This window comes from Perna viridis, chromosome 5, assembly GCF_037379345.1.
Source record: "Perna viridis isolate PV_CMFRI_1.1 ecotype Kerala chromosome 5, ASM3737934v1, whole genome shotgun sequence".
Taxonomy (NCBI): Eukaryota; Metazoa; Mollusca; class Bivalvia; order Mytilida; family Mytilidae; genus Perna; species Perna viridis.
The window spans coordinates 6176995-6194660 of NC_142449.1; the positions used below are offsets into that span (position 1 = coordinate 6176995).

Consider the following 17666-nt stretch of genomic DNA (forward strand, 5'->3'; position numbering starts at 1 on the left):
AGTAGAAATTGATTCCTCATTAGCTTAGCATGATTGAAGGTCGTTGACCTAGGGTATCCCCAAAATTTTCCCATAATTCAATTTTTTAAAATTATTTTTACATAATATTTCACAACTGTGGTACATTTTCTGATAATTTTTTAACATCGTGCTGATTTTAAACAATGGCAACTAAATTTTTTTTTCAGTATTCTGAAATCTAATTTACCAAACTGAATGTCAGCATTCAAGTATGAAGGCAATTTCCTTCAATCATTTTTTTTTATATATCTTGCTAATTTGTAAAGTGAAGTTCCATATGGAAAGTTTACAAAAAGCAACGAATTTTGCAGGTTCAAAATGTCTGAATGTCAAAGTGCATTATAGTTTAATATGTCATTTACATTTATTTGATTCAGTTTCTGTTTATTCCGCCAGTTTCTTTTTATGCCCATTAGAAATTTGGAATCGGATAAACTCGCATAAATCTACGAATAAAATATTAGTTATGTTAATTTAAATTTCACATTGGAAAAAATCTGAAAATTTAAAAAAAAAATGAATCTGACCAATCTAATAGAATGGATATTTGTTTAATTGTATAAATATAGCAAAAAATCCAAACTATCAAAGTAGGAAGCCAAAACCGAGAGGTTCTACCACGTTCAATATTTGATATGAAGCCTCGATGTTTTAGATTTTTTTAAAATTTGTATTATTTCAAATTTTGATAAATAAGATAACTAAAAACTGATATATTTTGGGTCAGCCAAGTCTTACTACTGGGTAACCTATAATTCCTTTTAAAAGGGGTTCTTTTCTGATGTTTTGTCTTTTGTTGTCATAAACCGTATTTGCTGCAGAAATTAACGAAAGTTATCACAATTATATTGGAGTTTTTCATTCAGCAAATTCATGTGAAAGTTTTGATTAGGTCCAGTGGAAGAAGGTCTAGATTTAGGAATTCCTTGTTGTTTATTTAAAATTTCAGTTCAAGTACAAAAAAGTATTTTTGATATTTAACCAAACAAACTGAATTTAATTCAAGACTGTTAGTTTTCTTTGGTTTTCTCCTTCATCTTTTTGTTTTTGATTCTTCTTTTTTCTTTGTTTTTTTTTTTGTTTTTGTTTGCTATTGCTTCATTTTTTGTTTTAGATTTTTGGGGTTATTCAACTTATGTTTTATCCCTTCTGTTCTAACCATCGTTTGCCATTCAAAAATCTTGTGTACTCATCAATATTTACCAAGTCTTAAAGACAAACGCCTATATATTTGAATGTACAGCATGTTCTTTTGAATATACGGTTTATTTTTAGTATCTGTTTGAATATAATCTATCATTTTTCTTTCAAATGTTTTTAACAAGTAAAAATCCCTAAGTGTGATAATTTCTCTTCGCAGGCATTTAATTTTTTATGCATATTTGCATGTAGTGCCAAAGTATGCATGTAAAACTCTAAGTTTCTTACCGAAAACCAATCTAACCTCATTTCCTCATTTCTACTTTCAACAAGATCAAAACGAAAGGCAGTATTAAACATCTCTACTTCGTTTGGTTTATTTTCTATGTATACTTTAGCCGTGCTGACATTTTCATCTCGGTGGGGTTGATGTCTCTTTGATATATCCTCCATACCTACTCTCGTTATATTCATACTGATATTTAAAATGTATATGAATAAAAGAGTTCAACATATCAAAACTTTGTTACTCTGGACTCATTTCATACTACACAGGTACATAAAACAATTTATGAAACGAGAACAAAAACAAAAACAAACGTCATTTGCTCAATAAATTTTGATATTATGATATCATAATGTTATATCTATCATTGGCTAGGTTATTGGTGCGTTGCTTGTATTATTGGTCTTAGGTGCAGCCTTGGGTAAATAAAACTGACCAAAGGCTAATGCCATAACCAATGCAGACATCATTGGCTAATAATATATTTATTAATTAACCACGCCAACACGGCGAAGAAATGAAAAATACTTTATTCGAGAAAATATTCAGATCTGAAATATGAACTCAAATTGATGTTGAACTATTCACCACAATATTGTATGTGTTCAGAAAATGATTCAGATGATAAAATGAGTACATCAAGTTCTTAATCATCTTAAACCTCCTTTTTGCCCTCAAGGAAGAAACGAGGAATAACATTTCTTTCAGTGCACCTGGTCCATGCTCCAAGTTTTTAGTGGAGTCCAAGTTTCTCATTTGCTTTTGTTACTTTGTATGTATGATTTTAGTTACTTTATGTTCTTTGTTATGTATATCTGTTTCCCATTTCTGGTCTTTGTCCCTGGATTACATTCTTTTGATTACCGCTTTAACCTTGGTTCTCTTGATTACTCTTTCACTTTCAACAGGGTATCTTAAGAGTTATGAATTATCTTTATCAAGATCATGTTGTTGGATAGAGCTAACACGATACTACAAACATCCATTTCTTCGAAAACAATAAATGATTCATTTCTTCGAAAACCTGTAATCTTGTGGCGTATAGCCTCAGCTGCTATCTGTGCAGATAATTCATTGATATATCTGATGATATCCAAATTTTAAACATTTGGATTTTTTTCTTTGTAATCATTTTGTGTTTTTACTCCATTCATGATTTCCAGACATATGAAGAACCTACTGGTGTTGTAGGCGTGGCATAATGTAAAACTAATGATTTTTTCGCACGGATTTGAACCAGGCTAATATCGATATTGGTCCAGTTATTCTGCGTTTGCCTAGTATGGCAACAGTATGTCTTATCGACAATTTTGGTGTTAACTACGTTGACATCTTACTTAATAACATCCTGCATAACTGATGAAGGTGATTGCTGTAAAAAATGACAGCATGCATCATGGATGAAACATAATTCTACAGAAGGAAAATATGGTTTTAATTTTATAAGCTTTGTAAAAACTTTAGGAATGTCTTCATAACCCTTATCTGCCAGAAATCATGCGCGGTCATGATCATTGACTGCTGAACCTGAATACAATGTTTTTTCAAGAATAAATTCTGAGGTCATTTGAATTTTAGACAATCCAATCTAAATCGGAGAAAAAAACGCGATATCGGTAAACAGAACACACAGGGGCTTATTCGAGATAATAGATGTAATTTACTACAGAAAATGAATGCTGATATATGATTAAAATATAATTATTCTTGAAAAAGAAACGTCAATTTTTCTATTATATATTCGTTAATAAATCTTGCAAGAAGAACAAATGAGTCTAAGATGTGATACATGCGTATTTAGGACATAACAATTAACATGTATATAATTTTATTAACTTGACTAATATATTTGTACAAAAATATATTTATTGTTATATTCAGAAAATAAGAAACTGAACTGCGGTTTGGTGTTTTATCAGTGCATGTAGCAAGACAGTATACGAGCACACTTTTACGAGTCCAGTGAAAAATAAATAGATAAATCTTTGTTTATGTCTACATAGGTATTATACACAGAAATTTCAGTTCTTACGTTTAACGTTTATGATATACATCAAATCAAAGAACAGTCGTTGGAAGTATGTATGATTAAAACCCTCTTCAAGCCACATTTATCTGTGACATCAATTGAGAGTCCAATAAGCCTTAAGCACGAGAGTCTCTTTATAGAAAATTTACCGTCGTAGAATTGTGACAAGAACATAACGCTGTGCGAATCGGAAATGTCCAGTCGTTAAATTACGAATGGGATCACCAGATGACAGATATTGTTTTCCATATCCTACAGGATTGGCTTATTTAATGGTAGTAATCAAGGCTTACGAATACAGAAAGCAACCTACTTATGTCAACGCCGGAAATACTATTACTTTTATGACAGTTTTCCATCATTAATGCAAAAAAAGCCTTTAAACCTAGAAATAAATAGGTTTATAAAAGAGTTTTCATTTTATTTTATTTTTGTTTTTGTTTTATGAACAATCAAATGTAGTTGGGAAATTCAAGGTAAAAGAAACCAGTACACACCAAACGCAAGACATTTAAAAGTTAACACAAAAACGATAAACACAAACCCAACAAAAAAGAATCAGTTTCACCTTCTGGTTCACGACAGTGTAAATTCGTCTGAGAATGGGACACGTTTCTCGATGGGGTTATGCCATCGTTGTGCAGATGTATAAGGGAACAGTGTTTTAATCGTTTGCATTTATAAAACGATTGCCTATCATGTGTTGTATTTTACTAAACTACGAACCACTTTCAGCTTTTCTATATACATTACGTTTGACATATAATATGCTGATATATGGCGAAAATTTTCATAACAAAAATATAATCATTAATTTTAACAATCTTGGATTCATTTTTAGAATCAGCTAGATATGATCTGTAAGCAATTGATTATATTTTGAAATGAAGAATCCGTGGCCATAACGTATCAGTGAGATACTATCACAATGGTACAAATTACATAGGAAATACAATTGTCATTAATTTGACTTCAATTGGTACGTTTGCAGCGAGCAATAAACGCCTTTATTACTGACAGTTCAGTTGTGTTCTACTTTTAAAGCAAGAGCAAACCTTTACGCTCTCGAATCAATGAGACTGCATGGTCAGTGTTATTGCTATTTTCCTGTGGTGATATTTATATACGCAAAGGCACATGCACCGTTATCTATCAATGCTTCGATAAGTATTTATTACATAAATCAAACGAAAGTTTTGCGAGATTTGGAATGTATAATAAAAAAAGTAGATAATGTTGGTAAAAAATTTTTACAAACTGTCCGTCGTTGTGTAATTATAAAGCTCGTGAATAGTTCTATTATCAAAATCTGTAAATAATCCATCTAAAAGAGTAATCAAGGGAACCAATGTTATAGTGGTAATCAAAAGAATGTAATCCAGGGACAAAGACCAGACATGGAAAACAGACACACACAACAAAGAACATAAAGTAATTAAAATCATACATACAAAGTAACAAAAGCAAATAAGCAACTCGGACTCCACTAAAAACTGGGAGCATGGACCAGGTGCACCGGTTGGGTAAACGTCCTCTGCTTTTTTAGAAACACCCGCCAAGTTGCTAATAAGAAGTCAAGTCCGGGTAGACAAACGAGGAAAGGAAAACTATGAACCGTCGAATAAATCAGTTTTCATGGTGCAGATAGATATACCATAACTATCCACGAGTTCATGATGACGACCATAAAACTTCCGTTGTGATGACTTCAATCTTGTAGTAAAGGTAGATCATTTTCTTATACTTTCAGTAGACAGGTTTTTCCTATTAATTCTCAAAGATTATCCCTTGAACGAACATACTGCAAAATTTTAAGATAAAAAAATATAAGTCACCGAACTTAATTTCGAGATAATTGAGTCTATATACAGTCTATATAAATATATATATTTTTACAACATTTTATGTATTTCCCAGTTTCGTTTTTTGTATTATGAATACCTATCTGACATTATTTCTTTTTTTTAAAAAAGAAAATAGGGGTCATCGATTTTTTACTTGTATTATCAAAACAAAAAACAAACAAAAAAACAACTAAAATTCCCATTATGTTATGATACATTATTTTCCCCTCAATCATCTCCCCCCCTTGAAAGAGGTTTTGTAAAACCAATGTTTGTAGTTTTGCCATATATAGGTTTGTGCCAAACTATCTTTTTGAATAATTTTAAGGACAATTGTTTTCCATCTTTTCAAACACTATTTGCTCATTGAAAATACATACTTTTGTATAATTTTGCAAATTGACAGAAAAGGATGCGCCGTGTAAAAGTTTGATCCACTTTAAAGATAAAGAACTCAATTGTATTAAAATATTGATAACACAAATTCTCGGAAACCAATTTCCAGTGAAAGATTGAGAGAAATAAAGAGTGGTGTGTTATACAAGATAAGGAAACAGCTAAAAATGGTTGAATTAAATAATAGCTGTCTCCTAAAAATAGAAATAGCATATGTGGCCATGGAGTGTTTCCGTTAAAATTAAGCGTTTTAAAAAAGAAAACAGAAACACGAAACAGATGAGATATTAAAAAAGTAATTTCCTTGAGGAATTACCTTTTGACCAAATATGTGTCATTTTCTATTATGGGAATTTCTAATATAACGTCTTCATATCGTCAAATAGTATATGTCGGTACAACCCCACCTTTACCACCTGCGCACTATCTCTTTTCTTTCATTGTCGCTTCGAGACAAGGCTCATTTAAAAACGTTCACACGATGACTTAACGGCTAAGATGTTATCTAATTGAAATCCATTATATAAATACACACATTTAACACATACGATGACATAAATATACAAATTTAATCAAACTGCTGTACGGGGGAGGTTAAACGGAACAGCCGTTATTTCGGCTATTCCTAGGGAAATTTTTGTCAAAAAAAGAAAAAGAATAATTCGTGGAGGGGGTAGATTTGTACTCATTCTAACATAGGTTTGGCATTTATAATCTCATTTAAATAATCGAATATAAATGCCCATGTTAAAACGGGTACAAATATACCCTCCACGAATTATTTCCTAATTAAAACATAATTTAATGTTCTTAAGAAAAGAATTTTACATTGTATTCCTTTTCATAAATTAGAGATTCTTACTTTTTTTAGTGTTATTGTAATTTTATGTGTTTTAAATAATTTGTACCAGAAAATTTGGTTATTAAATGCGGTAAAATGACATATATGTGTACTTTAGTCACAAGGCATCCTTGTAATTATGGTTATGAAAAGGAATTCACTTGACGACTATCTTATGGAAATGACACGTTTTCTTTGGTATATAATTTTTGGGGGAGCACGACATGACATTTTGTATGAGCTGTATAATATCTTGTTGGAACGACATACTACAACTTGTAAAATCCAGTGTAACCATTGCATTGTTGTGTGAAGTGAGCTGCTCATACATGAAATCTAACATTGTACCTCAAGATGATTCGTTAAACGTAACAATGCACAACGAAGGTCAACCGAAGATCAATGGAATGACGGGGACGTACAACGTCACTGTGGTTTTTTTTATGATGTTTTTAATAATTGCCCTAACAATTGTTTTGTTTTTTTTTAATTATATTTCCCTACCCTAAAATACATTTTGTCATTTGTTTACTGTTGTATGTAGATTATAATTAGCTCATTAATTCATAGTGTTTTTCAACTCAGCAATCAGATTGGATGATAGCCGATGACCAGAATTACGTAGCGCACACACCGATATTCGATCGGGTTCTTTGGTTGGTCGTTGTGACATATAACTTTTCATCTTTGAATGGTTTCATTCATCGTGTGGTTTCGATGTCTGATTCCACGTCTGAGATTGTTTCAAGGGTAAAATATTGCATTAAATGCAATAAGCCCTGGATCTGGTAACCAACTTTTGTACATTGGAATTTCTGCATTGGTTCTGTCTGCAAACAGATCTGCCGTGATTACTACATTTCTCTGTAGACACCAAGTCCAGATATCTAATGCAATTTTGTTGCGTTGCAAACATTGGAAACCGTGCCACACATCCTGTTCAGGTATGTCAAAGTTGTTCTGTTGTCTGTTTGAACCAGAACGTGTACATTGTTTCTGTCCTTCAGGAAGGATTTTACAGCATGTGTTACTGCATTTATATGGAGAGGCTTCTCTGTTTCTAACCAAAGGCCCCCAGTTTGAACTTTGTCTGAAACAGCGCCTCACCCTTGATTGCTTGCATCTGTCTGAATCAACACAGCTGGTTGAATGGATAACAGTGTCCGTCCGTTCCAATGAATTAGCTGAAGTATCCACCAGTATAACTCGTCTTTTTGCCTCCTCTGAGAGTACAATCTGAGAATTGTAGCTCATTGTCTGACGTAATCTTTGATTTTTTTCCCCATTTGAAGATGTCTGTAATGGAGGGGAGTAGAAAAATAGCTTGAATTGAAGCTGTTAAATTGCCTATCACCTCTGACAAATTCCGAACTAATATTTTGTTTATGGCTTTGAATTTGATGCACATTTTCTAAATTTTCTGACTTTTTTGTGATTGATGTGATAATGCCATTTCTACTATGTTCAGGATAAACCTCAAAAATACCATTTCTTGAGACGGTATCAGAACTGAGTTGGTTTTGTTTATTAGAAAGCCTAGCTGTTCTAATAGCTTCGAAGCTATCTGTGCCTCGGACAGACAAAGTTGTTCCGATTGATTTTATCAGGGGAATATCGTCCAGATAAACCACCAAATGAATGGCAATTCTCCGAGGAAAACTCATTGGAACTTTCATTGACTTTGTAAATACCAGAGGGGCCATCGAAATTCCAATAGGGGGTACCGATATCGAAATGTTTTTCATTTCCAATCGAACTGAAGGAACTTATTATGATTTTTTTTATATTGGTACTGTTAAATAAGCATCTGTTAGATCTAATTTGACCATCCAATCTGATTTTTTAATTAGATCCTTCACTAAATGAATCTCTTCCATTTTGAAATGATTGTAGACCAGATATTCGTTCAAATCTCTCAGATATATAACTGGTCTCTGACCTCCCCTTTCTTCTCGACAAGGAATAGGTGACTTAAATATATTATTGATCCTTGTTTATCTGACAAATTGCATATTTGTCTAAGAGAGATTGAACTTCTTTGTATGTTAGTCCTTCTTTTTCGTTGCTGAAAAAGAGAATTGGAACTTGTGATTGTTTTGGAGGGTCCTGACAAAACTCTTACTTCAGTTCCTTAACTGTTTGCAAAATCTAAGGATCTGAAATTAAGCATTGCCAATTTTTGAGAAAAAATTCATTCTTCCCCCTACATGTAGATGAATAAATTTGTCTGTCTGAATGAAGAAATTCTAAATCAGTAATATTTACCTGTTTGTTTTTTAATTCTTAGCACCCTGTCTCTTGAACTTCGGCTATTGTGTCCAACACCTCGACCACCACTGTAATGAAATTTTTTAGAGTTTTTGTAGGTGTGTTTGTTACCAGAACTACCAGCGAAAAAGCTCTAAAGTTCTTTATTGTCCTTGCTCTCCTCTGTCAAAAGTTTACGGAACTGGGAAGTAGGAACTGGTTCTTCCCCAACATTTCTTTCCGAAACTCTCGCGGACTCTAATCGGACTCGTCAGACACACTCTCGTCTGAAATATGCCTTCTATCGTCGCTGTCCTGAATGGCATTATTTCTGCCGTGACTAGCAATTATCCATGAATTTTACTCCTTTTGCCCTGACTGGCATCTATATTGCCCTTATTGGCATGTGTTTTATCGCCCTCATTGGCGTCATAAAAGTGCCCTTCTTCGTGGCTAGACATTTCAGATATATAGTCTAAATCATGTGTAGGGGTATGTTTCCTCTTACACAAAAGCAACCTTCGAACCACAATACAAATTAAACATGCATTCTCGACGAGCTAAAATTGAAAAGCAGTTATAATATCTTACCTTCGTGTTATATACCTGTGGTCACTCAGGTGTCCAGTTGGTTTTTTTTTTTCACACTTGAGTGATTCTTTAAACAGCTGATTTATTCTCTCAATTTAGTAAATTTGAAGGCAATTGCAATGTTATATCTTATGAGCTTTCGGCTGTATAATTATCATTTGGGTGTTGTAAGTGCAATGAAATGGGTTTGGATTAAGTATACGTTATTACATTTAAACTTCTTTAGATTAAGTGCAATTAATATGTAATTTAGGATTTGGGATTTACATGAAGCGCATGATTTTCCTTGAATTCAAAGATTCGGATTTAAATGTTGTTTTCCCTCAAACTTTTGTGGATTAATAAAGCGCAATCGTATGCATTTATATGATAAGTAGTTAGGGGTGTAGTGCAATGGTTTTCATTGAAATAAAAAGAAATGGACCAAGTGCTATTTCCATTTGAATTGCAGATTATGATTAAGTGATACGAGTTTCATGATTAAAAGGTAACCGTTTGGGATTTAGCGCATTATTAAAGGGCAATGATTTTCATTAACATAATATGTAATTCGGGATGTGAGTTCAAGATTTGGATTAAGTGCTATTTTCATTGGAATTACAGCTTGGGATTAAATTTACTGATATAACGGGAATTATATAGAGAATATTTTTAAGTTTTATTTTCATTCTAACTGTAGTTCTGTATTAAGTACATTCAATTCATCAGAACTGTATATACATGTATAATGAAGAACTAGTTCAAGTAGATACTTTGAATCAAGGTTATAGGGTAATCAAAAGAATGTAATCCAGGGACAAAGACCAGACATGGAAAACAGAAACACACAACAAAGAACATAAAGTAACTAAAATCATGCATACAAAGTAATAAAAAGCAAATGAGCAACTCAGACTCCACTAAAAACTGGGCGCTTGGACCAGGTGCACAGGTAGGGTAAGCGTCATTTGCTTTTCTAGAAACACCCGCCGAGTTGCTCATAAAAAGTCAAGTCCGCGGTAGACAAACGAGGAGAGGAAAACTATGAACCGTTGAATAAATCAGTTTTCATGGTGCAGATGGATACACCATAACGATCCATGAGTTCATGATGACGACCATAAAACTTCTGTAGTGATGACTTCAATGTTGTAGCAACATTACCCTGTTCCAAAAGCTTATTTGTTAGAGTTCTAGCGCGATACAAAAATACTGCGTAGTTTCGGCAAGCTCTGGCATAACGTATGAGTTGTGATATGAACACTCCATACGCAGGTGCCGAAGGAATGTTGCCACAGATGAAAGGAAAGTTGATAATTCTGAATGGAAAGTCATCACGTTTGTCGTAAAGTTTGGTCAATAGTTTTCCTTTACCATCGATTTCTATGTGTAGGTCAAGATATGAGGCTGACTTCACAGTGCCTGTAGTATCCTTTATCTCAAGTTCTTTTGGGTAGATGCGATGTATCGAATTCCCGAAATTAGGATTGTTTAAAGATAATACGTCATCTATATAGCGGAAACTGATTGTAATTTTACCCGGTACCTTAGTTTCTTTTTTCAATATTTCAGACGGGTCAAACAGCTTACTATTATCATCACTGTCAGTATCAGAATTAGACGAGTCCTGTGAGGAAGACTCTGACTCTGATATTCCACCCTCTTCATGGTCAATTTTTCTCTTTCTACCGGAAATTTGGGAAGTAGGAACTGGTTCTTCTCCAACATTTGTTTCCGAAACCCAGTAAAGGAGCACAATTTGTTCCCATTGGAATGCCATGCCAACCGTTTGTTGAAAAACACGTCCACCACACTGGACAAATATGTTGTCGATTAAAAATTCCAGCATTTTGTAAACATTTTCCTCTGTATATTTGGAAGATGATTTGGAATTATTTCTTACAAAGTATGAGAAACCTCTACCAAGAACTATATATTGGAAAAAAACAACGATGTATAATGTTTTTAAGTCGGAATTTTAACTGAGTATGGAGAATAGAAGTATACAGTGTTGGAAAATTATAGGTTTTAACGCTATTATATTCATATAATAGTCTTGAACTGATTGTCTCCAAAAGATCTTTCGAACTTTGCAGGATCCACATTGAATTAATACCACTACTGGTGTAACAAGTGTTGTAGTAGGACTGCAGACTAGTATCTCTACGCATATATTTTGAATAAGAAAACTAGTATTCAATGGATTCAGATTTGAGGTGGGACGATTCAAATAAATAGTAGCATAACATTGTAACATTTCATGAATGGGTTACTATAAGAAGTTTATTGTTTTTCTTTGACTTGCCATTACATATGTGCTATCCACTTGCGAACCTGTGAATTTAAAGCTTTTTTTTCTTGGAAAAAGTTTTAAAAAATATTCAAAGTACAAACAAAACAACAAAAATTACTAAATTGAAACAAAAGCAAAAAATACCTCCAAAACACATTTTGAGTAATATTCATAAGCTGAGAAAATTCCATGATATGAAGTGAAACATAGAGGGTATTAGCTGCTTTACACTTTTACATTTTACATTTTTACATTTTTACTTTACGCTTTCCGGTAATCTTTCATGGACGAATGGTTACCAAGTCATCAAATCTTACAATTACAACTCGTCAGTTTTTATGTCCCAATAGCTTTGTCAATTCTTTGTATTGTTCAGCAAATTGGTGACAAGAGTCTTAGGGTTGTAGGAAAGTCACTGTAATGGAACGACATAACATCTTGCGGAACAACATACAAAGTATTGCTTACATGGCCGAATTCTGTCACCGTAGTACCGCACTCTCTTGCAATTAGTGATTATAAAGAACAATTATATTTCAACGAGTTTAAAGTCGCCATTACTTTAAGTAAATCATGATATCTATCTCCACCGTGTGATAGATTATCTGTTTTCCTCCGATTATTATATGTCCTTACCAAATCGAAATAATGGAAAGGCATACTTCGTTATAGATAGTGCTTACTTTACTTTACCTAGTTATGCTCATTTTGTTTCTAGGGGAAAATAGTGATACTCTTTGAAAGTATGTTGGCTCCAATGGGTGCCTTTGAGCAGACATTTTTCATTCCGATGGAGTTGTTGTTTTTTGTTTTTTTTTTGTTTTTTTTTTGTTTTTGTTTGTTTTTTGTTTTTTTTTAAATATTCACCACTTCCCTTTCGTTACATTCTGTACTATGTTATATCGTAATAATCATGGATTATCATCAGACTTTGACTGTTTGCGGGCGGAGTGAACGTAAAGAACGAAACTCTCTCGTGAAAGAATTATCAAAACACTTTTGTGTCACCTATCTTTCCTTTAACTGTATAGTCACCAATCCTTTTTTTATCTTCTCTGTACAAAAGAGTATTTCATTACAAAGAAATTCCAATTACAACAATCAATCCCCTATAGATTTGTGTTTATAGCACCACACCTTTGATGTTCATTAATAATGAAACTTGCAGTGTTCGGGAATGGTGAAAATAGTTATATACATTAGAGGAAATTGAATTGAGGGGAGTAAAAAGATTATAAAATTCGCTTGTCTATTTAGTTTTGAAATGAAGCTACTAATCAAGCACATCACATGCAGCTTACCAATGTTAAACATTTTATTTATTTTTTTTTTGTAATTTTTACTTAAATTTCATGACAATATTTCATCATGATTTCATATGAACATTACTTGTAAAATAAGTCGGTAAAAATACAGTGCTTATATCGTGGAATAGTCTAAGTTCAGTAGATATCCGTTCAAAACGGTATTATCTTTATAAAATGGATACGCATCATCTGAACACGTTTTAAAAAAATAAACACTTGATGTTTATCTTATCAATTATGAAGAAAATGTTATAAGAGAGTAAAAGTATGAAAATCGTTGCATTTCCCCAGAACTGGTTTATTAAATTATTATCAATTTAATAAAACAGTTACTACAAAGAATACGTATTGTAACAAATAAGAAATCGCTGAAATAAACATAACCGAAAACCTCATTATCAAATATCAGCTGATGCATATAGAAAATATTTAAGAAATATTTCCTTGTTTTGACAGGTTAAACGAAATATACCCATTCATTTGTATAAACTAACCCAAACCAGATCATTTCGTATAATATGCTCAAATATTAGAAACGTTTTTGTTATTTAATTTGTAATGTATTTCAATCAAATAATTTGGTTTCGTAATCAAAACACAACTTTCTTTGGAAATATTTGAGTCGCGGAATACGAATTAATCGACATTATGATGTCAAAATGCCAAGCAAAATTATGCAACGCAACCTGGTTTGCTGAAAGAGAACCAACCAACTAGAAAGCTTCTCACAAATCAAATTAAATTATATAAACCTTCTTTTATACTTACATTAATGCGTGTCGATTTTCATATGATATTTTTCGACATTCAAGAATTATTGATTAAAATATAATAGAATATAATAAATCTTACGGTGTTATCGACTAGATTATTACAACACTTTGATACAATGTCCTCTTGAAACTTTTGAAAATTACTGAGGATGTGAATGACAATATGGCTGTTATTAAAAGTGCAGTTTTTACATAAGGTCGAAAATGATTTACAGCTTAAACTACATTCATTACTTGAAAGTAATACCAAGGATAACCATTATGAAGGGGATATCTAAATCTCAAATGGAAATAAACAATACAAAGCAAGAATGAATAGTGAAAAAAAAAACAGACACTTTAAAGCGAACTGTCAACCTTTACTACACTGCATCCTTTAGGCATTTGAAAATGAATACCATTGAGGTTGCTATCTTCCTTTAAATATCTAGCATGATTTGCCTACGTACATTAATGATGATGTTTCGTTGAACTATTGAAAGAGGGATGGCTGCAATCTTGGAGTTACGAAAGCCGTTCCAAGAAATAATCTGTATGAAGATTTGTTCGTTACAAAGCAGTAATTTTTTTTATATTTGTTTGCGTTGTGCATTTGACGATCACAATTTGAATGCAAATAAAATGAATAAGATATAAAGATTAGGGAGAGTAATCAAGGGAACCAAGATTCCAGTAGTACTCAAAAGAATATATTCAAAGATAAAGACTAGAAAGAAAAATAGACATATACAACAACGAACATGAAATAACCAAAATAACACGTTAATACAAAAAATATAAATATTGAATGATGTAAACTATTTAGTAAAAATCATAAAACTTTATGAGCATAAAACTCACAAAACTTCACGAGCATAAAACTCACAAAGTTCAAGATCAGAAGCTGAATCGCGTACGCTGTGGGTGATTGTACCTCTATCGAAGGCACACATAAGCAAATGATAAGGAGCCTGAATGAAAATAACAAAGGGGGTCTTTTTATCAAAATTAAAAGTAAAAATTAACTCTGGAAAACAATTTTTAAAAAAAGTTCAAATATAGTAGTACGGCATATTTATGTATAGCATGTAGTGCTGTACCAGCCTTAGACCAAGACCTAAAACTGAAATATTTTTTCTCGTTTATTCCGTCTGGAGTTGTTTGTAATTTCTTCATTCAAAATCTTTCCCGATATCTATAATATAAAGTCCAATTTAAGATGGAAAGTATTCTGCAATGTTATTTTAATTTTTGAAAAGCTCTACAATTATTTTTTTTTGTCAATGAAAACGGTTGTAGGTCAGAAGGTCAAAATATGAATTGCATTATAGTACTTATGGGCACATGTCTTATGAGATCAATCTTAGATTTGAGTACCTTCTCTAAGAAGACGTATTTTTTATCCTACTTTAATTCGTGTTATTATTACACATCTTGCTTTTCACGGGAAATAATTGATAACACTAATAATTGTAAATTTAGTTATATGAGAATAAACATATTTAAATGTAGTTTCATCAAGCCTGTGCTTCCCCACCCATTTCTAAGTGTCAAGTTTTCTTCATACATTTTTTACCCCACCATGATAACTTATTTATACTTTGCAGGTAGTAAAGATGTTGATAGTTATAGTTGCTGTATTCTGTATAATGTGGTTACCGTACAGATCTGTTGTTGTCTACAACTCCTTTAGTGATATTGGAATATCTAACGTCTGGTTCTGGCTAGTCTGTAGAATAATGGTATATACCAACAGTGCTATCAACCCTATTTTATACAGCGCAATGTCGGTCAAGTTCAGGGAGGCCTTCTCAACAATTCTGTGCCATAGTAAGTTGTTCAAAATATTTTTATCATCTCTTAAATTGGTGCACAACCGAATAAAGATTAAGATATATTCTATGTTTTCATAATCTATATAAGTTGAAAAATAGTATGAACAATTACCATAACGATTATGATTCGTTCAAGAAACAGGATATAAATGATATAACAGAAAACTGTGGCGTACACAGTCATTACTAATTATCTTTTTAAGAGTCATTTAAGACATTTGTTTTTGTCATCGTGTCAAAGCAAAAAAAAAAAACAATTTTTAGCACAGAAATTCAACTTGTTTGCATGACAGGTATGGAATTAAAAATTATGTTCATGACCTTCATGTTTATCAAAATTCCCTCTTTAGAACTGTAGAAAATGCATGGGTAAAATGTATTATTTTAAACATATTTCAATTATTCTAATTTTGTTAAAGACGAACCATTTTTGATAAACACTATTCAAACATGCCAAAATTTTTTTGAAAAAAGTCTTCATCAGAAACTTGGTTCGTAATTTACTGAAATGGTAAATTTGAAATTAATAAGACAGAAAGCACTTGAAACGTTAAAAATAAAAAAAAAGGTAATGACTGTTAGATCTGTGCATAATTTATTTTGATTTATTAGGATCTTTGAGTCACCCACTTTGCATAACGAAACAATCCTTGTTCTCTTCTTCATCGCGACGAGTTAAATATAATATTGAAACAGGATAACCAGTGGGATAAAATTTGCTATGTTTGCTCTTGTCATAGGACGTGCTTGGTTTCCACATAGACAGTTATAATACAAGTATTTCTGATTTTAGGATCAATTTCAAAGCAAAGATGTCGACGATGCAGTAAAAATTTTGGCACGCACCATGATCACACCAGAACAGGAAGCTCAAACGCAAGACAATACGCCTTAACTACTTCAGCAGTAGGTCACGATCTGCAGTTAGATCAAAACGAAGAGTTCGAAATGCAAGACAAAATTTCTGATGAAGAAAAATGCAGTTCTTGTTTAGACCGTTATACTTCAGAAAGTGATAAAAGAATAAACGGATCTGTATAACATTAATGGAGCATAAAATATAACCTTGTGATGCTCAGTAACGATAGCTGATTTACCTTTGTAGAATTACTTGTCTGCACAAACTTCTCCCATAACTTTTCCACTATGCGGCTTTGAATACAATTACTTTATGTTCTTATAGACGTTAGAATTTTCCATTTTGAGAAGACTACAGTAAAAAGACATTCCTAAACAATGTTCTAGTTGGCGGTTCAATCATACATTTTTTCTGTAGTTTTAATGTTAACGCAATGGATTGACTATGTTCTGTTTATGAGTTATATAATAATGCGACATTTATGATCAAATTATCTATAAAATTTGATTTCATTACATTTTAATTATTAAATGGAATAAAAAAATAGATTTTAATCCAAGCGAAAATACATATCTGAAATTAATACAGTAAAGTTGTAATATTGGAACGCACGAAAGGATGATTAAATTGTTCTTATCAAGTCTATTAATCATTTACATTGTATTTTTGTGGTGATTAACGAACATATTTCATGGACTCGATACGGATATTGAAATAGTTTTACCAGTATTCGACAGTGCTGTGTATGTTTTTTGCACTATATCGTGGCCTATTTGCTCCCAAAAAACTGTGTATTCACAAGGTTTATTCATTATTACCTTCCATTTAATGGGATTACCTTCGGTTTTTGCAGCGACTGAGATCATGTTGAAAGTTTTAGGAGGTATAACTTATATATTGTGGTTGATAATACTTTAATACAAAAAATAAGGTAAATATTCGTTGTATTATAGACAAATATTATAGGCGGGAACAGTAGCAGGCGCACTTTAGTCATTATTATTATTGGAATTTTAGTGTCGATAAATGTTAATTTGTATAATTTTACCAGTGCAAATTATTTTGATCTTAAAAGAAAAAAACCAGAAACCTTTGAAAACAAATTAAAATGTAGAGGATGTTCTGATTAAGAAATAGATGTAAACATCCAATCAGCATTCGCTCTCCCGAAGGATAGGTTGTCGTAAACAAACAAAAAACGAAGAAAGGTATTCCACTTGTATTTATCATGAAATACAACCCTTAC

At 32.2% G+C, this 17666-nt stretch overlaps 1 protein-coding gene across 1 annotated transcript in view; it reads left to right on the plus strand.

Moving 5' to 3' along the window:
- LOC148615744 (thyrotropin-releasing hormone receptor-like) overlaps positions 1 to 17055 on the plus strand; it is a 28620-nt gene extending 11565 nt beyond the window's left edge. The window contains exons 2-3 of the mRNA XM_088581561.1: positions 15334 to 15556; positions 16355 to 17055. Coding sequence (XP_088437687.1) covers positions 15334 to 15556; positions 16355 to 16602 — 471 coding nt within the window. The 3' untranslated portion in view covers positions 16603 to 17055. The remainder of the gene's footprint in view (positions 1 to 15333; positions 15557 to 16354) is intronic.
- The last annotated feature ends 611 nt before the right edge of the window (positions 17056 to 17666 follow it).